This window comes from Macrotis lagotis, chromosome X (assembly GCF_037893015.1).
Source record: "Macrotis lagotis isolate mMagLag1 chromosome X, bilby.v1.9.chrom.fasta, whole genome shotgun sequence".
In the NCBI taxonomy this organism is placed as follows: domain Eukaryota; kingdom Metazoa; phylum Chordata; class Mammalia; order Peramelemorphia; family Peramelidae; genus Macrotis; species Macrotis lagotis.
In genome coordinates this window covers 629,662,330-629,689,444 of record NC_133666.1, presented here as the reverse complement: position 1 = coordinate 629,689,444, position 27,115 = coordinate 629,662,330, and the positions used below count along the sequence as shown (strand labels likewise).

The following is a 27,115-nucleotide window of genomic DNA, read 5'->3' as shown; positions in this document are numbered from 1 at the left end:
TGTTCATTAATGTGATTCACATGAATAATAAACAGAATGATAATGGATTGAAGCAGTATGAGAGCTTAGTAGATGGAAGTATGACTTTAGAGTAAAAAAGGCCTCGGTTCAAGTCCTGCCTGATCATTTTCAAGTCATTTAATCTCTCAATAGCCCAGGAAACACTCAAATTATATGTTAACTTGTAAAATTAAATAAAAACAAATTTAAATATAATTAGTATATAATATGGTTGATGGAATAGTGGGGTCTGCCTCTTTAAAAATCCACACTTTATAGGAGCCTCATATCTCTCATCTAGGTGTGTAAGACACCCTCACTTCTACCTGGGTTTAATTCAATCCAATTATTTTTCTCATACTGTCAGTCTGCATTTCCATAAATAAATCATCACCATATTTTTACTTTCAAACTCTGTCCCTTGGTGTGGGGAAATGTATGACCCTCACTTCCCTCTCTAGTTCTTGAGCAGCTAAGTGGTGCAGTAGAGAGAGCACTGACCTTGGAGTTAGGAGGACAGGAGTCAGGAGGATAGGATTTCGAATTCAGCCTCAGACACTTGACTCTTACTAGCTATCAGACTTGAACAAGACACTTAACCTTGATTTTCTGGCATCCAGGGCCATCTTCAGTCATCCTGATTCATAGCTGGCCACTGGATCCAGATGGCTCTGGAGGAGAAAGTGAGGCTGGTGATTTAGCAGAGCACCACCTCATTCAAATACCAGTTATTTGCTTGGCATGGCATCACCTCCCTGATGTTGTGGTCATCTTTGAAAATGAAGACAAGCATTAGCATAGTTATTGAACCTTCATTTGATGTGTTTTTTGAACTATAAGACCTGCTGCTTATGAGGTAATGTACCCAACCTATAGGTTCACAATGAGCCACTCACTTTAATTACTATTTTATATGTCTAATATAAACATTTACTTAAACACAAACTTAGAAGAATAATTTATCCTAAATTAAAACAAACAAATAAATAATAAAATATATCTCAATACATATTTAACCCCCCAACAGTCTTCCAGAGAAACACATAATGGTGGAAAACTTGTATGTGGGATAATTCACAATTAGGAGTTTTCACTCCATACTAGTAGTTTACTCAATATCTTCTGCAGCACAGAAAATGCTTCTGTTTCCCTTTTAATCCTTACCACTCTTTCCCTCTGTCCCTCTCCACCCCTTAATAGTATTTTATTTTTTCCTCCAATTATATCTAAGGATGGTTTTCAACATTCATTCTGATAAGATTTTGGGTTTCAATATTTTTCTTCCCTCTCTCCTCCCTCTTTCCGAAGAGAGCAACACTTTCATATAGGTTAATTATGTACAATTATGTTAATCATATTTCCACATCAGTCATATTATGAAAGAAGAATCAAAACAAAAAGGAAGGACTATGAGAAAGAAGAAAACAAAACAAAAAATGCAGTGAAAAGTAGTATTCTTTGATTTGCGTTCAGACTCCATAGTTTTTTCTCTGAATGTGAATAGCATATTCTATCATGAGTCTTTCAGAATTGTCTTTGGTAGTTATATTACTGAAAAGAGCTAAATCTTGTTGATCATTGCCCAATGTTGCTGTTACTCTGTACAATGTTTTCCTGGTTTTCCTGGTTTCAGCATCAGCCTACATATATATATATATATATATATATGTCTTTTCAGGAACCCCCCCATCAATTCTTATAGAACATTCATATATCACAATTTGTTCAGCAATTTCCCAATTAAAGTATATCCCCTTAATTTCCATGTCTTTGGCAGTATAAAAAGCAGTGCTATAAAGATTTTTGAACATGTGAATCTTTTTCCTCTTTTCTATGATCTCTTTGGGATATAGACCAAGTAGTGGTATTGCTGGATCAAAGAACATGCACAATTTTATTGCTTTTTGCTCCAAATTGTTCTCCAGAATGGTTGGATTGGTTCACAAAGATAGTTGCTATTATTGTTAACATTTTGTGGGTGAGGAAAACTGTGTCAGTCAGTAAGTGTCTGAAGTAGGATTTGAATTCAGGACTTCCTGATTCCCAAGTTCAACAATCTCTTCTCTATGCCACCTAGCTCCCTGTGGTATTGCTGAGGATGAATGATTTAATGGTAAGAGTACTGAAATGGAGTCAGAGGATTAGTGTTTGGACTCTAGCACTATTACAATCTATGTGACTTCAAACAATTCCCTAAACCTTTCTCAGTCTCAGTTTTTTTTTTATTTTTATGGATCAAGTGTCCCATCATTTTTCAGCAGTGAAGGGATAGGTCCAAAAAATGATAAAACTAGTGCTACCTTGACATAGGAAGTTTCAGTAGACTACTTCAGGTTTAAGGTGGCACTTGTGTTACTTGTCAATCATTGGCTGCCACTCACTGGAAACTCTCTTCTCAATCTATGCAATTAATAATCATTCAGACTTCAAATTTTTGCTTAAATAGGCAGTTTAATCCATTTTATAAATTCATAGCTAAAACTCTGATACTTGCAACCATTCCCTTGCAACCAAATCTTTGGGTGAGTAGGGTCCCATCATTATGCTGGTTTGCAGGATCATTCACACACATTTCCTCTACCTTTTAAAAATTACTTTGTTCATTCCTCATGTTCCCTGCCTACTAAATTTCAGAAGTTTTGATGGTCTTTCAGCCACAGATATCTAACCTAGTCTGCTCTCCACTCAACTGTCAAAGGGATCTATCCAGAGCACAGATCTGATCATGTTTCCCACCCCTCCTCCAACCACCCAACTCCGTAAACTCAAATGCCTCCCTTTCACCTCTAGGCTCAAATATTAAATCTTCTGTTTGACTTTCAAAATTCTTCATGATTTCCTTTTACTGTTTTTATTCCTTACTCTCTCTCTCTGTATATATTCTTCAGGTTAATGATACTGACTAACCTCCTGGATTTTGTGAGCAGAAGAGAAGACACCCTATCTCTAGGATGTGGATATTTTCATTGCTCTCTGCTCATTTCTCCCTTTTAATTTTCCCTGCTTCCTCCAAGACCCAGATAAAATCCCACCTCCTATAGGAAGTCTTTTCTAATCCTCCTAAATTCTATCAACTTTCTTTGAATTATTTTCTTTTTGTCCTGTCTATACCTGGTTTTGTTTTCAAAGCATATTTGTTTTCATGTTGTCTGCCCTATAAGACTGTGAACTCTTTGAGGAAAGAGAGTATCTTTTACCTCTTTTTCTATCTCCAGTGTTGAATATATTGCCTGGCAAATAATAGGCATTTAATATATGTTTAATGACTGACTGTAGGATTGCATTATATTGTTCAAATCCCAACTATGATCCTATATAATCCTTCTCTCTTCATTCCAGATGTGGATGAATGTGCAGATTCCACAGTCTGTCCACCATATGCCATCTGTATCAACACCCCAGGAAACTACACATGTGATTGCAAAAATGGATTTGTTATGGGACCCAGAATGGAGTGCCAAGGTAAGTGGGGCTAAAGGGGATTTCTGCAAAGTATAAGTCTAATTTTATTGAAATAAAATATGGACATGAAAGAATTTGAACCTCATTCTATTTAGGTCTCTCTCTGTGTCTCTGTCTCTGTCTGTGTCTCTGTCTGTGTCTCTGTCTCTCTGTCTCTGTCTCTCTCTCTCTTTCTCTTTCCCCTCCCCTCCCCTCCCCTCCTCTCAATTGCCATAATATTTGGGATTATAGGTCAAGGAAATATACCCAGCTGACTTGAAATGGAATCACTGCTGTTCCATTTGCTAACTATGTGATCTTCGGTCTCAGTCTCCTCATTTGTAAAATGTGCTGGAGAAGGAAATGGCAAACCATTCCAGTGTCTTTGTCAAAATAACCCCAAATGGGATCATGAACAGTTGGATATGACTAAAATGACTGAAGAGCAAAATGAGGTTATTCTCAATCATCACAATAAGTTTGGCAGCCTTGATCTGGAGAACTCTTCTGATCAAATTCATCTTTTCCCTAGATGTGGATGAATGTTCTCAGAATCCTCTTATTTGTGGTCTCAATACTAAATGCACCAATGTCTTTGGAAAATATAATTGCAGCTGCTTGTCTGGATTCTCTTCTCCCAAGGGAAATTCTTGGGTCCCTGGTAAAACTGGATCCTTTCAATGTACAGGTAATACTCTAAGCGTCAGTGATGCCTTGTCCTTGTTTCTAGGGTTATCTCACCTGGGCTAGGGCATTTTGTGACTTACTGAAAACATCTCTCTCCCATTCTGCAGATATTAATGAGTGTCTCAGGGCCTCAGTCTGTCCCCAGCATTCCACCTGTCAAAATACTCCAGGGAGCTATGGCTGCACCTGCAATGCTGGCTTCACTTTTAGGAACTCTCAATGTGAAGGTACCAAGCACACTAAGACATGATCTACCTTGGATTTTTGTTGGCTTCATTTTTTTCAATTATTTAAAAAATAGTGTTCTTTCCTTCTTTGTGAGAGGTCCTGTGAAAGCATATAAACAAATGTGGGAGATGTTCCTTGTCTTCAGTGTGACTTTTATCTCATTGGAAGGGCAAGATATATTTTCTACAATATACTTGGAATAATTTGCATAAAGAAAATCAATATTTCAAGTTTCTGTGATTATATTGGCTGGTAGACAAAAGCAGGTATCAATAAAGAGACTGAATTTGGAATCAGAGAATCTAGTTCAAATTCCCTCAACCCAGCCTTCCTCAACCAAACTTGCTGATTCATTTGACTAGGAAGGTCTGGAGATTCACATACAAACACATATACTTTTATATTTTCTCTGTGCTTTCAGAAGTTGTCAAATTGAATCACCCAAAATAAATTCTCTTTTTAACACTCCTTAAATCCTCCTAAGGTTAACTCTTGGGTCACCCTTATGATTCTTGTTGGACAGCCACAAATAGAACACCAACCAAGCAGCAGGGCACAATCCTGGCTGGGTTGTTGCCCTGGCAACTCTTTCTTTCTCCTCCATCACCTGCTCTTTTTCTGTGCTGCTCTTATGTCTTTCTTCATGCTTACAAGTACAACAATTGCTATTATTCTATTATTAAAATTGACTGGAAGAAGTCTCAGTAATTAGTGAAACTACTGTCCTCTTCTAGGATTTTATCTCAACAAATATATTATATATATTTAGGAGTGTGGTGGTAAATTGTTTAACAATCAACCCTCCAAAAAAAATGTTGGCATAGCACATTTTAAGCTTAAACTGAATGATTACGGTGATCTTCATCACTTTTTTACATCTAGACAATCAATGAAACAATTAGTCAAGTCTTAAAGTGTAGCATTTACTGTAAGTGAACAATTAGCTTTGGTTTGGCTAGTCTGAGCTGCCTCCAGAACATCCTGCTTGTAAAATGAAGGGTTTGGTAGAGGCAACTTTTAAAGTGCTGCCAAGTTACAATTCTATGGTGTCAGAATGATATTACCAATGTAGATATCATGGTATAGGGTGTCAGTCATGGCAAGGTAGAGCTGCCTGTATCCCAAAACTCTTGAGTGGATTAAATACTCCTGACCAGATTAAAATGCAATCAGGAAATATTCAACAAAATAAATAAAACATGCAATAAAACATAGAAAATATGACATTTAAAAACTAAGTCAACATGTAGACAATAGGGATTATAATTGACCTCTGTTTTTATTTGAATTTGATACTGGTTCAACAGACATCTTCAGGCATTGCTGTGGCTGCTCTGTCCACTACTTCCAATTCCAAATCTATGACCTGGTGACCAATCTCTTGGTGATGATTCTCTCTGCACTTAGCTAGACTAATCCCCTCCAATTTGTGAAACCCATATGAGTATCTTCCTCATTTGGCAAAATCTTCCAGACTTTGCAATGTATTGGTACAGCCTTTGCAAAGTTAAGTTTGATGGCTATGTCTTGGAATTCACCAGAGAAGAATTTATGGAAAGAAAGGTCATGAATCTCTATGACATAAAAAATCATATCAGTGACATTTTATACACATACACACTCTAGGTAATGTGAAATGAGTTAAATAATATGACCCAACAAACCCCCCTAAAAGATATGTCGGGAGAGGGAGGAAAATTTCAGTGGTTGAAAGTGTTCATTTGGAAAAGATGAGATTCGAGGGCGACCTCCGTTAGTGGACAACTGTGGCATCATGGATCAAACATATGTGGGATATAAGTCCATCTCTTGCATCACTCACTGTGTGATTTTGGTCACACCAATTCTCTCTGAGGCTCAGTTTCCCAGGGTAGAAGAAACCACAGTAGAGAGATTCATCTGTAAGTTGCCCAAGATCAAGTAGGCAATGGTAGAGTCAGGAATTGGACCCAGATCCTCTGATTTCCTCTCTGGTAGTCTTTCCACTATACCATGGTCAGTACATGTTTGTACATCAAAACAATATCTTGAAACTGGATAGGCAGAGAGGAGAGGTGAGAAGATATTCTAGGCAGAAAAAATGTATGCCTGAATTTTCAATGTTATATTTATATTGATGACTAACATCATACTATTTAATATTTCAAATTAGCATAAAAAAGAAATGCTTTAAGAAAGGTAATATGATGTAATGGTTTGAGATTCCCTAGGAATTAAGAGATCCTGGGATCAAATCCTTCTTCCTTTACATGTTGGCTGGACATCATGTCCTAGGCAACATTCTAAGACTATGGAGAAAAATGATGTTTCTTGTTAGAGATAGTTTCCTCTTTGGGAGACAATCAAAGAGCTTTCTCCTTATTAGGTACTCATCGTTAAACATTAAAAAAAATCTAACCAGTATTAAAGAAATCTAACCAGTGCTTTAATTGGAATAGGGAATTCTTCCCATTGGAGAAACTTTTTTTTTTGTTTACCAATGTAGAAACTGCAACTTGCCAGTTTAGAGCAATGTTGTCTAAATCAAAAAAGAAGTGCGAATTACCAATCCATAGATAAAAATCCCTCCAGATGTATGCTAACTTCATTTCAAAATATATTGTTTATGTTTTCTTGAATTTGTATTTATTCTGTTTACTATTTCCCAAGTATATTTTAAGCTTAGTCAAACTATACTCTAGAGTGTTACAGGCTACAAGTTTGACACTTTTGGTTTAATGGATTATCTGGGGGACTGTGAAGTAAAACCACTTAGACAGAGTCCTCACACAGTGTTTGTCAGAGGATGGACCTGACCTTTAATCTTCCTACCTTGCTATGAGCTCTCCCTAGTACATGTGCCTACCTCATTTGAGTAGCAATACAAATCAATACAGAGCAAGACAAATTTTATTTATACTCTACATTTACATGAATTATTTTCATTGTCTAAAGTATAGTGACATTCTTCTAATTGATTATCCTGTCCCAATCTAGATTCATTTGTTCATTCATTTTTGTTAACTTTTTAAAACAAAAATTTGATCATAGTAAATGTATACTCAGTTTTTTTGAGTTCTTTTTAATTATTTTCTTGGAATTATTCCATTAAACTCTTTCTACATTTCTTTGACATTCTCATAGTTATACTTCTTAATTGCATTATAGAGTTCCATTACATTCACATGCTAGAATTTATTGAATTATTTCCCTATTAGATATTTATATTACTTATAGGCTTTTTCAATTTTTAAAATTTAATTATTACTAATAATAGCTGTTACTATTTATATAGTACTTGTTTTTTTTTTTTGTGAGGTTTTGTACGGGGTTAAGTGATTTACCCAAGGTCACACAACTACGTGATTATTAAGTGTCTGACACCGGATTTGGACTCAGATCCTCCTAACTCCAGGGCTGATGCTCTATTTACTGTGACACCTAGCTGCCCCTTTTTTCATTTTTTTAATGTATTGTTTGTCTGGAAAATCCTTGACCAGACATCTTTTCAGATGAGGGGATGATGTTTTCAATGTATATGTCGCAACAATGGAATTTTCGATTGGGCCAAGTGACTTGATTACTTTTGAAATCTTTCCTCATAATTCCAGATACCTCTGAAAAACCTTTTTTTTTTATAATTTTCACATCTACTGTAATGAATGAGTATACTTTTTTCTCTATGAGCACTGAGTTTCATTGTTTTTTATTTTTGTCAATAAAATAGATCTCAGGTGAAATCTCAAGGTTGCTTTGATTTGCATCTCCTGGTTTATTGTTGAGGTTGTTCATTAATGTGATTCACATGAATAATAAACAGAATGATAATGGATTGAAGCAGTATGAGAGCTTAGTAGATGGAAGTATGACTTTAGAGTAAAAAAGGCCTCAGTTCAAGTCCTGCCTGATCATTTTCAAGTCATTTAATCTCTCAATAGCCCAGGAAACACTCAAATTATATGTTAACTTGTAAAATTAAATAAAAACAAATTTAAATATAATTAGTATATAATATGGTTGATGGAATAGTGGGGTCTACCTCTTTAAAAATCCACACTTTATAGGAGCCTCATATCTCTCATCTAGGTGTGTAAGACACCCTCACTTCTACCTGGGTTTAACTCAATCCAATTCTTTTTCTCATACTGTCAGTCTGCATTTCCATAAATAAATCATCACCATATTTTTACTTTCAAACTCTGTCCCTTGGTGTGGGGAAATGTATGACCCTTTCTTCCCTCTCTAGTTCTTGAGCAGCTAAGTGGTGCAGTAGAGAGAGCACTGACCTTGGAGTTAGGAGGACAGGAGTCAGGAGGATAGGAGTTCGAATTCAGCCTCAGACACTTGACTCTTACTAGCTATCAGACTTGGACAAGACACTTAACCTTGATTTTCTGGCATCCAGGGCCATCTTCAGTCATCCTGATTCATAGCTGGCCACTGGATCCAGATGGCTCTGGAGGAGAAAGTGAGGCTGGTGATTTAGCAGAGCACCACTTCATTCAAATGCCAGTTATTTGCTTGGCATGGCATCACCTCCCTGATGTTGTGGTCATCTTTGAAAATGAAGACAAGCATTAGTATAGTTCTTGAACTTTCATTTGATGTGTTTTTTGAACTGTAAGACCTGCTGCTTATGAGGTAATGTGCCCAAATGATAGGTTCACAATCAGCCACTCACATTAATTACTATTTTATATGTCTACTATAAACATTTACTTAAACACGAACTTATAAGAATAATTTATCCTAAATTAAAACAAACAAATAAATAATAAAATATATCTCAATACATATGTAACCCCCCAACAGTCTTCCAGAGAAACACATGATGGTGGAAAACTTGTATGTGGGATAATTCACAATTAGGAGTTTTCACTCCATACTAGTAGTTTACTCAATATCTTCTGCACCACAGAAAATGCTTCTGTTTCCCTTTTAATCCTTACCGCTCTTTCCCCTCTGTCCCTCTCCACCCCTTAATAGTATTTTATTTTTTCCTCCAATTATATCTAAGGATGATTTTCAACATTCATTCTGATAAGATTTTGGGTTTCAATATTTTTCTTCCCTCTCTCCTCCCTCTTTCCAAAGAGAGCAACACTTTCATACAGGTTAATTATGTACAATTATGTTAATCATATTTCCACATCAGTCATATTGTGAAAGAAGAATCAAAACAAAAAGGAAGGACTATGAGAAAGAAGAAAACAAAACAAAAAATACAGTGAAAAGTAGTATTCTTTGATTTGTGTTCAGATTCCATAGTTTTTTCTCTGAATGTGAATAGCATATTCTATCATGAGTCTTTCAGAATTGTCTTTGGTAGTTATATTACTGAAAAGAGCTAAATCTTGTTGATCATTGCCCAATGTTGCTGTTACTCTGTACAATGTTTTCCTGGTTTCAGCATCAGCATACATATATATACATATATATATATATGTATATATATATATATATATATACATATATATATATGTAAGTCTTTTCAGGAACCCCCCATCAATTCTTACAGAACATTCATATATCACAATTTGTTCAGCAATTTCCCAATTAAAGTATATCCCCTTAATTTCCATGTCTTTGGCAGTATAAAAAGCAGTGCTATAAAGATTTTTGAACATGTGAATCTTTTTCCTCTTTTCTATGATCTCTTTGGGATATAGACCAAGTAGTGGTATTGCTGGATCAAAGAACATGCACAATTTTATTGCTTTTTGCTCCAAATTGTTCTCCAGAATGGTTGGATTGGTTCACAAAGATGGTTGCTATTATTGTTAACATTTTGTGGGTAAGGAAAACTGTGTCAGTCAGTAAGTGTCTGAAGTAGGATTTGAATTGAGGACTTCCTGATTCCCAAGTTCAACAATCTCTTCTCTGTGCCACCTAGCTCCCTGTGATATTGCTGAGGATGAATGATTTAATGGTAAGAGTACTGAAATGGAGTCAGAGGTTTAGTGTTTGGACTCTAGCACTATTACAATCTATGTGACTTCAAACAATTCCCTAAACCTCTCTCAGTCTCAGTTTTTTTTTTTTATTTTTATGGATCAAGTGTCCCCTCATTTTTCAGCAGTGAAGGGATAGGTCCAAAAAATGATAAAACTAGTGCTACCTTGACATAGGAAGTTTCAGTAGACTACTTCAGGTTTAAGGTGGCACTTGTGTTACTTGTCAATCATTGGCTGCCACTCACTGGAAACTCTCTTCTCAATCTATGCAATTAATAATCATTCAGACTTCAAATTTTTGCTTAAATAGGCAGTTTAATCCATTTTATAAATTCATAGCTAAAAACTCTGATACTTGCAACCATTCCCTTGCAAACAAATCTTTGGGTGAGTAGGGTCCCATCATTATCCTGGTTTGCAGGATCATTCACACACACTTCCTCTACCTTTTAAAAATTACTTTGTTCATTCCTCATGTTCCCTGCCTACTAAATTTCAGCCACAGATATCTAACCTAGTCTGCTCTCCACTCAACTGTCAAAGGGATCTATCCAGAGCACAGATCTGATCATGTTTCCCACCCCCCTCCAACCACCCAACTCAGTAAACTCAAATGCCTCCCTTTCACCTCTAGGCTCAAATATTAAATCTTCTGTTTGACTTTCAAAGTTCTTCATGATTTCCTTTTACTATTTTTATTCCTTACTCTCCCTCTGTATATATTCTTCAAGTCAATGATACTGACTAACGTCCTGGATTTTGTGAGCAGAAGACACCCTATCTCTAGGATGTGGATATTTTCATTGATTGTCCCCCTTACCTAGAATGCTCTCTGCTCATTTCTCCCTTTTAGTTTTCCCTGCTTCCTCCAAGACCCAGTTAAAATCCTACCTCCTATAGGAAGTCTTTTCTAATCCTCCTAAATTCTATCAACTTTCTTTGAATTATTTTCTATTTGTCCTGTCTATACCTGGTTTTGTTTTCAAAGCATATTTGTTATCATCTTGTCCGCACTATAAGCCTGTGAACTCTTTGAGGAAAGAGAGTATCTTTTATCTCCAGTGTTGAATATATTGCCTGGCAAATAATAGGCATTTATTATATGTTTAATGACTGACTGTAGGATTGCATTATATTGTTCAAATCCCAAGTATGATCCTACTTAATTCCAGATGTGGATGAATGTGTAGATTCCACAGTCTGTCCACCATATGCCATCTGTATCAACACCCCAGGAAACTACACATGTGATTGCAAAAATGGATTTGTAATGGGACCCAGAATGGAGTGCCAAGGTAAGTGGGGCTAAAGGGGATTTCTGCAAAGTATAAGACTAATTTTATTGAAATAAAATATGGACATGAAAGAATTTGAACCTCATTCTATTTAGGTCTCTCTCTGTCTCTGTCTCTGTCTCTGTCTCTGTCTCTTTCTCTCTCTTTCCCCTCCCCTCCCCTCCCCTCCCCTCCCCTCCCCTCCCCTCCCCTCCTCTCAATCGCCATAGTATTTGGGATTATAGGTCAAAGCAATATACCCAGCTGACCTGAAATGGAATCACTGCTGTTCCATTTGCTAGCTATGTGATCTTCGGTCTCAGTCTCCTCATTTATAAAATGTGCTGGAGAAGGAAATGGCAAACCATTCCAGTGTCTTTGTCAAAATAACCCCAAATGGATCATGAACAATTGGATATGACTAAAATGACTGAAGAGCAAAATGAGGTTATTCTCAATCATCACAATAAGTTTGGCAGCATTGATCTGGGGAAGTCTTCTGATCAAATTCGTCTTTTCCCTAGATGTGGATGAATGTTCTCAGAATCCTCTTATTTGTGGTCTCAATACCAAATGCACCAATGTCTTTGGAAAATATAAATGCAGCTGCTTGTCTGGATTCTCTTCTCCCAAGGGAAATTCTTGGGTCCCTGGTAAAACTGGATCCTTTCAATGCACAGGTAATACTCTAAGTGTCAGTGATGCCTTGTCCTTGTTTCTAGGGTTATCTCACCTGGGCTAGGGCATTTTGTGACTTACTGAAAACATCTCTCTCCCATTCTGCAGATATTAATGAGTGTCTCAGGGCCTCAGTCTGCCCCCAGCATTCCACCTGTCAAAATACTCCAGGGAGCTATGGCTGCACCTGCATTGCTGGCTTCACTTTTAGGAACTCTCAATGTGAAGGTACCAAGCACACTAAGACATGATCTACCTTGGATTTTTGTTGGCTTCATTTTTTTCAATTATTTAAAAAATAGTGTTCTTTCCTTCTTTGTGAGAGGTCCTGTGAAAGTATATAAACAGATGTGGGAGATGTTCCTTTTCTTCAGTGTGACTTTTATCTAATTGGAAGGGCAAGATATATTTTCTACAATATACTTGGAATAATTTGCATAAAGAAAATCAATATTTCAAGTTTCTGTGATTATATTGGCTGATATACAAAAGCAGGTGTCAAAGAAAGAGACTGAATTTGGAATCAGAGAATCTAGTTCAAATTCCCTCATCACAGCCTTCCTCAACCGAAATTGCTGATTCATTTTACTGGAAAGGTCTGGAGATTCACATGCATAATCCATATATCTGTGTATATAAATGTGTTTGTGTGTATATGCATATATATATATAGATAAATATAGATTGATACCTATATTGATCTATATCATCATCTATCTCTATCTCTCTCTATCTCTATATTTATATCATCTATACCTATACCTATATCTATATCATCTATACTTATATTATATGTATACCTATACCTATACTTATACCTGTACCTATACCTATACCTATACCTATACCTATACCTATACCTATACCTATACCTATACCTATACTTATACCTATATTTATACCTATACCTATACCTATATCTACATCTATATCTATACCTATATCTATATCTATACCTATATCTATACCTATATCTATATCTATATCTATCTATATCTATATCTATATCTATATCTATATCTATATCTATATCTATATCTATATCTATATGTATAGCTACATCTATATCTATATCTATATCTATATCTATCTATATATATCTATATCTGTGTCTGTGTCTGTGTCTGTGTCTATGTCTATGTCTATGTCTATGTCTATGTCTATGTCTATATCTATATCCATACCTATATCCATATCTATATTTATATCCATACCTATATCTATATCTATATCCATATCTATACCTATAACTATATCCATACCTATACCTATATCTATACTATACTTATACTTATACCTATACCTATACCTATACCTATAGCTATAGCTATAGCTATAGCTATATCTATGTCTATGTCTATGTCTATGTCTATATCTATATCTATGTCTATGTCTATGTCTATATCTATATCTATATCCATATCTATATTTATATCCATACCTATATCTATATCCTTATCTATACCTATATCCATACTTATACCTATACCTAAACCTATACCTATACCTATACCTATACCTATACCTATACCTACACCTATACCTACACCTACACCTACACCTACACTACACCTACACCTACACCTACACCTACACCTACACCTACACATACACCTACACCTACATCTACATCTATATCTATATCTATATCTATATCTATATCTATATCTATATCTATATCTATATCTATATCTATATCTATATCTATATCTATATCTATATCTATATCTATATCTATATCTATATCTATATCTATATCTATATCTATCTATATCGATATCTACATCTACATCTACATCTACATCTATATCTATATCTATATCTACTTCTAATCTACATCTACATCTACTTCTAATCTATATCTACATCTACTTCTAATCTACATCTACATCTAGCTATCATCTATCTGATTTCTCTATTTTTCCTCTTTCTCTCTGCTTTCAGAAGTTTTCAAATTGATTCAATATTCAATTCCTCTTTTTAACACCCCTTAAATCCTCTTGTTGGATAGCCACAAATATAGCACCAACCAAGTTTCAGGGCACAATCCTGGCTTGGTTGTTGTCCTGGCAGCTGCTTCTTTCTCCTCTATCACCTGAAATTTCGCTGCTCTTGTGTCTTTCTTCATGCTTCAAATGCAACCAAGTCAGATTATTCTGGTATTGCAATTGACTGCAAGAAATCCCAGCAATAGTAGAAAAACTGCCCCCTTAAATTCTAGGATTTTATCCCAACCGATTCAATCTATATATTCAGGAGTGTGCTGGTAAATTGTTTGACTATCAGCTTTCCAAGAAGAAAAATGTAGCTATATCACATTTAAGCTTAGACTGAAGATGAACACAATCTCCATCACTTTCTTAAGTCTAGATAATCAGTGAAACAATGAGTCAAGTCCTAAATGGTAGCATTTATTGTAATTGAACATTGAAATTATTGAATTGAAATTGAAATTGAATTTCAATTTCAAATTGAAACTGGAAAGGTAGAGAGGGCATTCTAGGCAGAGAAAATGGAAACAATTAGTTTTTGCTTAGCTACTCTGAGCTGTCTCCCGAACATCTTGCTTGTAAAATGATGGGTTTGGAACAGGCAACTTTTAAAGTGCTGCCAAGTTACAATTCCATGGTGTCAGAATGATATTACCAATGTAGATACCATGGTATAGGGTGTCATGGCAAGGTAGAACTGCTTGTGCCCTAATACTCCTGAGTGGACCCAGAAACAGGTTAAAATGAAACTGGGAAATATTCAACAAAATTTTAAAAATTCAATAAAACATAGAAAACATTTCATTTTAAAACTGTCAACATGTAGACAATAGGGATTATAATTGACCTCTTTTTTTATTTGAGTTTGATACCACTGGCTCAATAGACATCTTCATGCATTGCTGTGACCTGTTCCACTCACTACTCCCACTTCCAAATCTATAACCAAATCTATGGTCAGTCCCTTGATGATAATTCTCTCTGCAGTTAGCTAGACTAATCCCCAGCAGTTTGTGAAACCCATATGAATATCTTCCTTCGTTGGCAGGATCTGCCAGAATTTGAGATCTATTGGTACAGCTTTTGAAAAACTAAGCTTGATCTTTATGTCTTGGAAATTCACCAAAGAACAACTTAGGAAAGTAAGATCATGAATGTCTATGACATAATAAAACACAAATTAGTGACATTATATATATATATATATATATGAAACTAGATAATGTGAAATGAGTTAAATAATATGATCCAACAAAAATTCCCCAAATATATACCAATATTGGCTGCTAGGTGGCGTAGTGGATAAAGCACCGGTCCTGGAGTCAGGAGTACCTGGGTTCAAATCCGGTCTCAGACACTTAATAATTACCTAGCTTTGTGGCCTTGGGCAAGCCACTTAACCCCATTTGCCTTGCAAAAAAAAAAAACCTAAAAAAAAAGTTATACTAATATAAAGCATGGACAGTCAGGAGAAGGAGGGGAATCTCCTTCATTGAAGGTGTTCATTTGGAGAAGATAACATTTGAGAGGAACCTCAGTGCCCCTGTGGGGCAACTGTGGCACCATGGATCAAACATTGTAGTACCCAGAACACATGTGGGATATAACTCTATCTCTTGCACTTACTCGTTGTATGATTTTTGGACATACCAGTTCTCTCTGAGACTTAGTTTTCTGAGTATAAGATGGAGATAATAATAGTTGTGATATCTATATCACAGGGAGGAATAAATAATTCTAGGATCATTGTTTTAGAGTAGCTAGGGATTTTAGAAGTCAATTAGTCCTATACTTCCTTTTTTTCTCCTCTCAGAAGAAAAAAAAACTACAGTGCAGACTCATTTGCTAATTACCCAAGATCACAGAGGCAATGGTAGAGTCAGGAATATGACCCAGATCCTCTGATTTCCTATCTGGAAGTCTTCCCACTACATCATGATCAGTTAATGTATATAAGATATTTAGTTAATCAAAACTAGTATTAAAAAAGGTCTAGAAACTGGAAAGGTAGAGAGGGTATTCTAGGCAGAGAAAATGGAATGAGCAGTTTCAATTTGTATGTCTGAATTTTCACTGCAATATTTATTTTAAAAGTTAACATAATATGATTTAATATTTTAAATTAAAATAAAAAGAAATGCTTTAAGAAAGGCAATATGGTGTAATGCCTTGAGTCCTTGTGATTTAAGAGAGCCTGGGGTCAAATCCTCCTTCCTTTACTTGTTGGCTAGACTCCATGTTCTAGGCAACTTTCTAAGACTATGGAGGGATTGATGATTATTGTTACACTAAGTTTCCTCTTTAGGAACCAATGAAAGCAAAACATCTCTTTCCCCTTATTAGATACTTAACATTAAACATAAAAAAATTCTAACCAGTACTTTAATCAGAATAGGGAATTCTTCCCATTGGAGAAACTATTTTTTATTAATGTAGATTTGCATCTGTGTGACACCTTGCCAGTTTAGGACAGTGTTTGCTTTCTAAGTCAATGAGAAGTGAGAATCACCAATCCATACACTGGATCCCTGCAGCTGCATATTAACTTTGTTTTAAAATGTCTGTTTTCTTGATTTTTTATTTAATCTGTTTACTATTTTCCCAAGTACATTTTGATCTTGCTTGAACTGTACTCTGGAGTGTTGCAGGCTATGACTTTGCCACTTTTGGTTTAGAGGATTATCTGGGGAACTATGAAGTAAAGCAAGCCACTTTAGGCAGAGTCCTCATACAGTGTTTGTCAGAGGATGGACATGATCTCAAGTCTTCCTATCTTGCTATGGGGTCTCCAGTACATCTGCCTACCTCACTTGAGTAACAATATAAATCAAAACAAAACCAAGACAAAATTTTGTTTATACTCTTACTTTTAAATGAATTATTTTCATTACCTAAAGAATATTGACATTCTAATTAATTGCCCTCCTAAGTCCCAATCAGGATTCATTTATCCATTCATTCATGTTTACTTTTTTATTTTCACTATGATTTCAGTTAATGTGTAATCAGTTCATTGAGTTCTTTTTATTTTCTTACCATTATTTTATTAGTTTTTCTAGATTTCTTTGACATTCTCATACTTATGCTTCTTAATTGCAATATAGAATTCCATTGTATTCATGTACTACAGTTTATTGAATTATTCCCTATTAGATATTTAGTTTGCTTCTGGAGTTTTTCATTTTTTTTAATGTATTGTTGGTATGAAAAATCTTTGAACAGATGAGCTCTTTTAAGTATGTTTCTTAAGATGAAGGGATTTTAAAAATTTTTTTCTTTTGGTTTTTGCAAGGCAATGGGGTTAAGTGACTTGCCCAAGGTCACACAGCTAGGTAATTAAAGTGTCTGAGGTTGGATTTGCACTGAGGTACTCCTGACTCCAGGACAAGTGCTCTATTCACTAGGTGTACCACCTAACTGCCTCCTGCTCATCATTTCTTATAGTACAATAACATTCCACTACATTCACATATCACAACTTGTTCAGCTATTCCCCAGTTGATGGGCTTCTGCTCAATTTTCAATTTTTTGCCATCACAAAAAAGAGATTCTATAAATATTTTTTTGTACATGTGAGTCCTTTTCCATATTATGATCTCTTTGGGACTACAGTCCTAGCAGAAGTTTACTGGATCAAATGATATGCACAGTTTTATAATCCTATAGGCATAGTTACAAATCAAGAATGGTTGGATCAGTTTACAACTCCATCAACAAAGAATTTGTGTTCAGTTTTCTCACATTTTCTCCAACATTTAACATTTTTCCTTTCTATCATAGTAGCCAATTTGATAAGTGGGATATTGTTTCTCAGAATGTTTTTCATCTTTATTTCCCTAAGCAATAGTGATTTAGATATTTTTTGTATGACTGTAGATAGTTTTAATTTTTTCATTTGAAAATTGCCGTCCTGAAACCCATTTATCCAAGGAGAAAGATTTGTATTCTTATAAATTTGATTCAGTTCTGTATATGTTTTAGAAATGAAGCTTTTTTCAGAAACACTGACTGTAAAAATTGTTTCCCACCTTTTTTTTTCACTTTTCTTCTAATCTTGATTACATTGATTTTGTTTGTACAACCCCTTTTTAATTTAATGTAGTCAAAATTATCCATTTAGCATTTCATAATGTTCTCTTTCTTGGTCATAAATTCTTCCCTTCTCCATCAATCTCAATTTTCTCTCTCAATTTGCTTATGGTATCAATCTTTATGTCGAAATCATGTGACCATTTTGACCTTTTCTTAGTATAAGGTGTGAGATGTTGGTCTGTGTCTAGCTTCTGCCATGTTATTTTCAATTTTTCTCAGTAGTTTTTGTCAAATAATGAGTTCTTATCCCAGGATCCTTACCATTCTTAAGTTGGAGAAATCTTCTGAACCCCGTCTATTCAAAACGTGACCATTATAAATTGTTCAGTCAACCAACAATATAAGTTAGTTCCCTTTAAGCCAGAAAATAGCTAAGCATTATTCACTTATCTGGAAGCTGAACTGAGCAATCTGAAGACATTTCCACTCACTAGGAAAACAAAATAGTCAGCAAATGCTCAGATGATTTCTCATATTTTAATCATAGAACATATATACAAATTATGTCATCATGCTTTGTCATTTGTAACATTCTCAATATTTCCTTCCAACTCCTTGGTGCCATTAAAACTTTATTTTTGCTCATATTTCCCTAGTTTTTAAATAGATGTTCTTTCTCTACTTCTTTAAAACCATTTTCATAAAAATGAGGCATCATTCTACCTTGTTGACAAAGAGATCACAGTCCTTTCTCTACCATACAGATAATTTTCTTTCCAATATTATGCAAAAATCATCTGAAAGCTGTGATTTTTTTCATACATGAATTACCAGTATAAAACAAATATATAAAGTTTTATTTTACTTATATTAGGTATAAAAATATTCAGCCATAATAATGGAAATATTTTATATCACTTGATGATCAACAGAAATTTTTTCTTTTATCCAAAACATATTTTTCTCATATCTCAGTACACCTTGTATAGGTTTCCAATGAGTGGTTACCAATGGTGGAGGGAATTATCCACATTACAGAAATCATGCATTCAGGTCCTTTTGTCCTTCTGTCCTCCCTACTCCCTATCCCCTACCACATGGTAAATGATACAAATGTTATTACTTCCATTTTGCAGATGAGGAAACTGATCCTCAAAGAGGAGAAGTGACCTGGTGAAAGTTCTGACCAGTGGCAGCTAGAATTCTTCTTGAAGAACTAGTTCCATTACATATAGAATCTAGGACTTGAGTGAGACTTTTAGCTATTATTAGCTGCTGTTAACTTGGGGGAAAGGAGGTAGTTGATGATATTAGAAAAAGAATTTATATCTTGGACACAATCACATCCAGTACATTCTCTAAGCAATTATCATTTATGGACCTTTTTATTATTTATTCCCTTACAGCACACTGTTGTAAATAACTGAGAGAATGAGATATTCTATTGACTTTATATAGAGAATTGATAGGAACTAGGCCATAACTGGAATGTCCTCCCACTCTCTAGCCCTTGAGAAGGCAGTAAGGATGATCAGGGGCACATGGGGATTGTCTTTGATTTGGGGTTCCAAAGGCATATCTTTGCAAAAATCAATTTGTGGAACTTGACTATTTTCTCTTCAATCCCCAGATGTAGATGAATGTATGGATGTCACAGCTTGTCCAACACATGCTACTTGTACCAACACACTAGGAAACTATTTTTGTACCTGCAAAAATGGATATAAGTCAAGCACTTCAGAAGTGAACTTCCAAGGTCAAGGAACATACTGTGAAGGTGAGTGAAGGGATTCCTGTGAAGTCTGTCTGAAGTGCTCAACAAGAGGGGCTGGGAATTTCGACAATGAGTATCCTTTATTCTGGAGGGGTGGAAGCAGAGAGGAAGATCATGATTGCATTGCATAAAGAAAAGAGAGTCTTGGATTAGATAAAAGGTAGCTCATCTATCTTGTCCTGGAACATCCAAACAAGAGTGCCCTGCAGCTTTATTTAGGAGTTTGGTGGTGGTGGGGTGGAGTGCATGAAAGAAAGGGAGCTCTTTTCTGTTCTGGTTAGACCATCTAGGGTAGGGCATGGATAGAGTTGTAGTGGGCAGAAAGTCAGCCTCAAAGCCAAATAGATTTGAATTTAAGTGACTCCCCTTCTCTATCTATTTAACTAGCTATAGTGTGATCATGGACAAATTCACTTAATGTTTCAGTGTTTTCATCAAATCTGTCACAATCAGTCTATAAGAGGGCTGCAAACAACCCTGCTAAGTAGAAATCTTGTTAAGATTCCTATTTTAAATTGGTCAGAGGATATTATAGCATAATCTTAGAACTATAAAACTTTATTTATTTTTTTAGGATATACCAGAGTATTTTATCAATGATATTTAAATATATAAATATTTAAATAAAAATATAATTACATTGTACTAATTAGAGATACTGATCCCCATGTGTTTTATTTGGCCCATTCTATCTGCTTGCTGTAGAGGACCCAAGGTGTGGGACTACAGTGTAGGCTTTCTTTCCCATTTGTGATCTGTCCAAATATTCTGCCCCTACAAGACACAGGAAGCATCCTTCTATGGTACTGAGATTTTTATATAGTCTGAGATTTTTATATAGTCTGATTGGTATCGATTCAAAAGACAATAAGTAATGGACCATATGTATATAGTGCTTTTGTATCTAAAGCACTTTTTATATATTTCCTTAGGCCCCACAACGAGCTTGTGATACTATAAAACTTTAATAAGTCATTTAGTCCACATTCATCATAATGGACTATGAAAACTAATACAAAAATGTTTTCTCCACTCCACTCTCCACCCCTTTCCAGTTCATCTTTCATCTCTTTCTCTCTCTCTCTCCACCAACACTACCATATTATTCTCCTGCTCAAAATCTTTCAGCTACTCCCTATTGCTTCTTAACTAAAGTTCAAAGTTCTTAGTCTGGTATTCAAGGATTTCTACTCCTCAATCAGCTGGTTTAGTCTCCTGGTACTCTATGTGTCATTCCAATTAGACTCTCCCTGCCATTCCTTCCTCTATGACTTTGCTGAAGTTATTTCCCATACCTGAATCACCCTTCTTCCTCCTCTTTCCAAGTTGAATTCCTGACCTTGAAAACCCAGCAGCAGGATTTTCTCCATTGGTTTTTCCTGATTCCTATCAGGAATCTGCAACTATTATTCACATTGCACCGTTCAATTCTTCATCCTTTTCACACATAAACTAGAAGCTCCAGGAAGGCAAGGGCCTTGTCTTATCTCAACTTTTCATCTTCAAAGTAGAGTCAACTATATTGTCAACCCACACATTTAGAAGCAGAGAAGAGAGTGTGAGCATACCTAGTTCCTTCTCTTAAAGTTCACTAAGTGGACCTGGTTTAATAGTCAATCATCTTAAGAAGAGCTCCCAGTGATGGGGATAATGAGGAGCTGACCTGGCTTTTCTGTTCCTATATGGTCTTTAATAAGGTGCTAGAACACACCTGGCATTGGAAGCCACTCAAATGCATTACCAGTTCCTGGACAAGTTTTCCTATCTATCCAAATACCTCCTTACAGGGAAGAACTTATAAGGAATTCTCCTTCAGTTTGGACTAGATGGTCACTGATCCTGAAATTGTGATTATTTTAATGCAAGTGAATTTAAAGAGGAAGGGAACATTGACAATGGGAAGGATCAGCTAATGTCTTTCCATAAGAAGGAATTTCTGAACTGAATCTTAGAGAAATCTGAGTATTCTAAGAAGCAGAGATGAGAAGGGGGCTGAATGTATTCTAGACATGGAATTTGTGATAAGTGATTTGTTGTGAGTATCACCACAGTGAAATTTCAATAATCTTATGGACCTACCTGCAACTGAGTGTCTCATGATTTTCCCAGATTTAGGTGATTTCCAGACATATTTTCGATCATCCAGCAGATGTCTAAAGCTTATAATTTGCCCAGGTAATTCAAGTTGTAAAGAAACAGAAAATGATCACTACTGTATCTGTGACCCTGGATTTCAACTGGCCTCTGGAGGTCATATCTTCACTGACCCAAAAGAGAAATGTGAAGGTGAGAAATAGTGGAACTAAGAGAGGTGAGTGGATGTAGGTGAGTGTAGACTTAGCATGTGGACAAACCAGGATTCTGAGATTTGAGTTGAGTCTTGAAAGAAGACATGAGGTGGAGATGAGGAGGAACAACATTTCAGATATTGAGGACAGTCAGTGAAAGATCAGAGAATTTGGAAATGGTGTGTCTTGTGTTAGGAAGCTAATGTCAGTTGATCCTGGAGTGTATGGAAGGAAGAGTAAAGAATAAGAAAACTGGAAAAGTAGGAAGGCTCCAGATTGGGAAGGGCTTATCAGTTCAGAAACACTCAGGCAGAAGGATACTTCTGATTCACTTAATAGCTTTTGCTGACTCTGGAAGGCTGCCTGAGACAACATAGAAAGATATATGATTAGGATTGTCAAGATCTTGAAGGATCCCATGAGGAAGGAGAATTTGGAATGTTCTGATTGGTCCTAGAAGGAAGACCTAGAAACAGTAGGTGGGAGGCAGCTAGAGGGGAAGATGTAGAAAGGTAAATTTTAGCTCAGTTGAAGGAGGAACTTCATTTTTTGGGGGGGAGGGCAGGTAAGGGGGTTAAGTGACTTGACCAAAGTCATACAGCTAGGTAATTATTAAGTGTTTGAGGCTGAATTTGAACTCAGATCCTCTTGACTCCAAGATCAGTGCTCTATCCACTGTGCCACCTAACCACCCTAGGAACTTCCTTATTCTTGGAGTTATACAGCACTGGAATAGGTTCCTGAGGAGTGTGGAGTTCTCCATCATTTGAGGTCTTTCAGGAGGTACTGATGACGACTTATTAGAAAGGAGTCCTGCTCTGGTCTAGGTTGGTTTAGGAGACCTCTGAGGACTGTAGATTCTAACTTTTCTGTGAATACTTTGAAGTCCATTTGCTCCAATAAGTGCAGAAGCCTTGTTGTGAATAGCTCTTTTGACCAAATTTGTCTTCTGTCTTGATGTGGTTGGGTCTTCTTAAAGTTTCCATCTTTAGGGTCCCAATTTCAACTCCACCAGCATCCTCATAGAGATAAAACTCACCTATAGTGCCAGCTTCACTTTCAGGAACTCTGACTGTGAAGGAGCAGGAGAACCTCAGACATTATTTATGTTGGAATTTTCCTGGGTTCAAGTAATAGCTAGGTAGTATAATGGATAAGGTATTAGACTTGGAGTCAAGAAAATCTGAATTTAAATCCTTCTTGAGACATTTAACTAGCTGTGTGACTATGAATATAGTCTCTCTCAGGCTCAGTTTTCCCATCTATAATATGGGAATAATAGTAGTAGTACTTATCTCATAGGGCTGATGTGAGAACTAAATAAGATAATGTGTATTAAGTGCTCTGTAAACTTTAAAATGCTCTATAAATGCAAAATAGCAATAACATCATCATCATTATTATCTTTGGCATATAAGTTCTATTTTGGGGAAGTTTGGAGAAAATGTCTATAGTCCACCATCTTGTTATTCATATGACCTAAAAGTCTAAACCTAGTTACTTATCATCTAAATACCAATTTTCAGAGCACCAACTATGTGGCCGGTTCTGTGACAGGGTTTGGGAGAGTATGGAGGCAAGTGTGAGAGATCATTTTTCTACTCAGCGGGATTTCAGCCTAGTTGAGATGTGATAGTATCAACTTCAATAGAACTGTAAGGATGGAATAAAAATCAGAGTGGTTATATAGTACTTAAGATTTGTAGAACTCTTTGCAAATATAATCTTATTTAATTTTTACAATAACCATGGGAAGTGAACACTATTTTAAAAAATTAATTAATTAGTTTATTTTCTACTAGTATGCAAAGGTAGCCTTCAACATTCTTCTCTTTGTAAACTTTTGAGTTCCACTTTTTTTTAGGTTTTTTTTTTGGAAGGCAAATGGGGTTAAGTGGCTTGCCCAAGGCCACACAGCTAGGCAATTATTAAGTGTCTGAGACCAGACTTGAACCCAGGTACTCCTGACTCCAAGGCTGGTGCTTTATCCACTACGCTACCTAGACACCCTGAGTTCCACATTTTTCTACCATTTTCCCTTCCCTCTTTCCTCTCCATTGAAGCAAGCGATATATGAGGAATATTTACAGTCCTGTTTAGCATATTTCTATATAATGCTGGGAAAGATAAATTAGAACTAAGGGAAAAAAGCTTGAGAAAGAAAGAAAAAACATTGCAGAAGTTTAAAAGTGAAAATAATGTGCTTTACTCTGCATTCAGAATCCATTTTTCCTCTGGATGTGGATGGAATTTTCCATCACAAGTCACTCAGGATTGTCCTTGATCACTAAACTGTTGAGAGAAGCTGTGTCCTTCATTGATTATCTCACAATGCTATTGTACAATCTTCTCTGGGTTCTACTCACTTCAATTAGTAACAGTTAATGCAGATCTTTCTATGCTTTTCTGAAGTTAGACTGCTCATGATTTCTTACAGAACAGTAGTACTCCAACACATTTCATATATATGTATATATGTGTATATATATATATATATATATATATATATATATATATACACACACATTAATGGACATCCCCTCAATTTCCATTTTTTAAACCACTATAAAAAGAACTGCTTTAATTATTTTTTGTACAGGTGGGTCTTTTCCTCTTTTTTCCTGATCTTTTTGGGATATAGATCAAATAGTGTTATTACTGGATCAAAGAGTATGCAGTTTTATTGTTCTTTGCTCCAAATTGCTCTCCAGAATGGTTGGATCCAGTTCACAAATATGGGTACTATTACAGTTATCATTTTGCAGGTGAGGAAACTGAAGCTGAAAGTGGTTAAATGACTTGCCCAGTTAGCAAGTATATGAAGTAGGATTGAATTGAGGATTTTCTGATTCCCAAATTCAACAAACTATCCTCTGTGCCACCTAGCTACCTCTGGTATTAAAAATATCTCAGAACTCTGGATGTTCTTCCAGCCACAAATATCAAGTCTAGTCTGTTCTCCACTCAGTTGTCAGTGCAATTCATCCAGAGCCCAGGTCTGATCATGTTTCCCTTCAACCCCCAATCACCCAACTCAATAAGCTCCAATGCCTCCCTTTCACCTCCAGGAGTAATATTAAATCTTCTATTTGACTTTCAAATTCCTTCATGATCTCCTTCCCTTCCAGTTTTCTTATTCCTGATACTCTCTCTGTACATATTCTTCTAGTCAATAATATCAACTGACCTCCTGACTTTTCCTAGCAGAAGACATTTCATCTCTAGGCTCAGTCATTTTCACTGATTGTCCCCCATGCCTAGAATTCTCTCCCTCCTCATTTCTGCCTCTTGACTTCCCTTGCTTCCTTCAAGATCCAGCTCAGCTCCCAGTTTCTACTTTGTCTTTTCTAATCCTTCTATATTCTAGCAACTTTCTTCTTTGAATTATTTCTTATTCATTCTGTCTATAGCTAGTTTGCACATATTTGCTTGCATGTTGTCTTCCCTGTTAGACTATGAACTTCCTGAGGGAAGAGAATATCTTTTACCTCTTTTTCTATCCTCAGAATTGAACACATTGCCTGGCAAATAATAGGCATATAATATAGGTTTATTGACTGACTGTGGGATTACATATATTACTCAACTCCCAACTATGATCCTACATAATCCTTCTCTCTGAATTCCAGATGTGGATGAATGTGCAGATTCCACAGTCTGTCCACCATATGCCATCTGCATCAACAACCCAGGAAACTACACATGTGTCTGCAAAAATGGGTTTGTAATGGGGCCTGGAATGAAATGCCAAGGTATGTGGGACTGTAGGGGATTTCTGTAAAATATGTCTAGTTTTAATGAAATGAGGTCTGAAAATGAAAGAATTTGAACCTCGTTCTATTTAAATAGTTGGTTAGATCCTTATCTCTCTTGGTTTGCTGAACGAATCATGTCTCTTTCATGCCTTTACATCCCAGATGACTCTTATTGATGGCATTCTATGAATTCTCCACAGAGGAGAATTCCTCTAGGTATTTTAAAAAACTTTTATTTTTTAGATACCTATAAAATACTTGAACTGTCCATCTTTTATCCTTCCTTCTTGTGCCATGACTGGCATATCTGTTTTTACATACCATGCATCTATTTATTGCCTTTTGGATAACTTGTACCATGAATTCTTCTAAAATCGGTATGAATGGGATGCCAGTCATATTATGTCATTGGGGAAACAGCAGTATGAAAACTATGGGCCTACATGACAGTGACATCTTAAGAGGCAACAAGAAAAGAAGAAGAAGAAGGCTAACTTTGTTTTTTGTTTTTGTTTTTGTATCTGTGGCACAATGGGGTTATGTTTCTTGGCCGAGTCACACAGCTAGTAAGTATCAAGTGTCTGAGAGCAGATCTGAACTCAGGTCCTCCCAGTAGGGAACAATCCTGGCTTCTGCAATTTCTTTATGTTGTTCTTGCATCTTTCTTAGAAATGCAACCAATCCAGGTTATGCTGACATAAAAATTAACTGGAACCAGTCACAGTAATTAGTGGAAACACTGTTTCCCTAGATCCTAGGATTCTATCCCATTGGATACAATCTACATATTCAGGATAGTCCTGGCAAATAGTTTAACAACCAGCTCTCCAAAAAATAGTAGGTATAATACATTTTAAGCTTAAAGTACCTGATTAATATTTTCTGCATCACTTTCTTAAGTTTCAGCAAAACATTTAAACAAACCCTAATTTGTAGCATTTACATTGAAAATTGAACAAATAAGTCTGGTTAGCTAGTCCTAACTGCCTCCAGAACACCCCTGCATGTAAAATGAAAGGTTTGGAATAGATGGT

At 35.9% G+C, this 27,115-nt stretch overlaps 1 protein-coding gene across 8 annotated transcripts in view; it reads left to right on the top strand.

Annotated features, from left to right (window-relative positions):
- Positions 1–27,115, top strand: part of LOC141500494 (adhesion G protein-coupled receptor E1-like) — a 92,832-nt gene that overhangs the window by 16,103 nt on the left and 49,614 nt on the right. For 2 of the 8 annotated variants that reach the window (XM_074203698.1, XM_074203696.1), the window contains 9 exons: positions 3,340–3,462; positions 3,974–4,129; positions 4,236–4,355; positions 11,462–11,584; positions 12,088–12,243; positions 12,350–12,469; positions 19,895–20,041; positions 22,148–22,324; positions 25,956–26,078. In XM_074203698.1, the coding sequence (XP_074059799.1) occupies positions 3,340–3,462; positions 3,974–4,129; positions 4,236–4,355; positions 11,462–11,584; positions 12,088–12,243; positions 12,350–12,469; positions 19,895–20,041; positions 22,148–22,324; positions 25,956–26,078 (1,245 nt within the window). The remainder of the gene's footprint in view (positions 1–3,339; positions 3,463–3,973; positions 4,130–4,235; positions 4,356–11,461; positions 11,585–12,087; positions 12,244–12,349; positions 12,470–19,894; positions 20,042–22,147; positions 22,325–25,955; positions 26,079–27,115) is intronic. The other 6 variants (XM_074203697.1, XM_074203699.1, XM_074203700.1 and 3 more) reach the window with 6 other exon arrangements.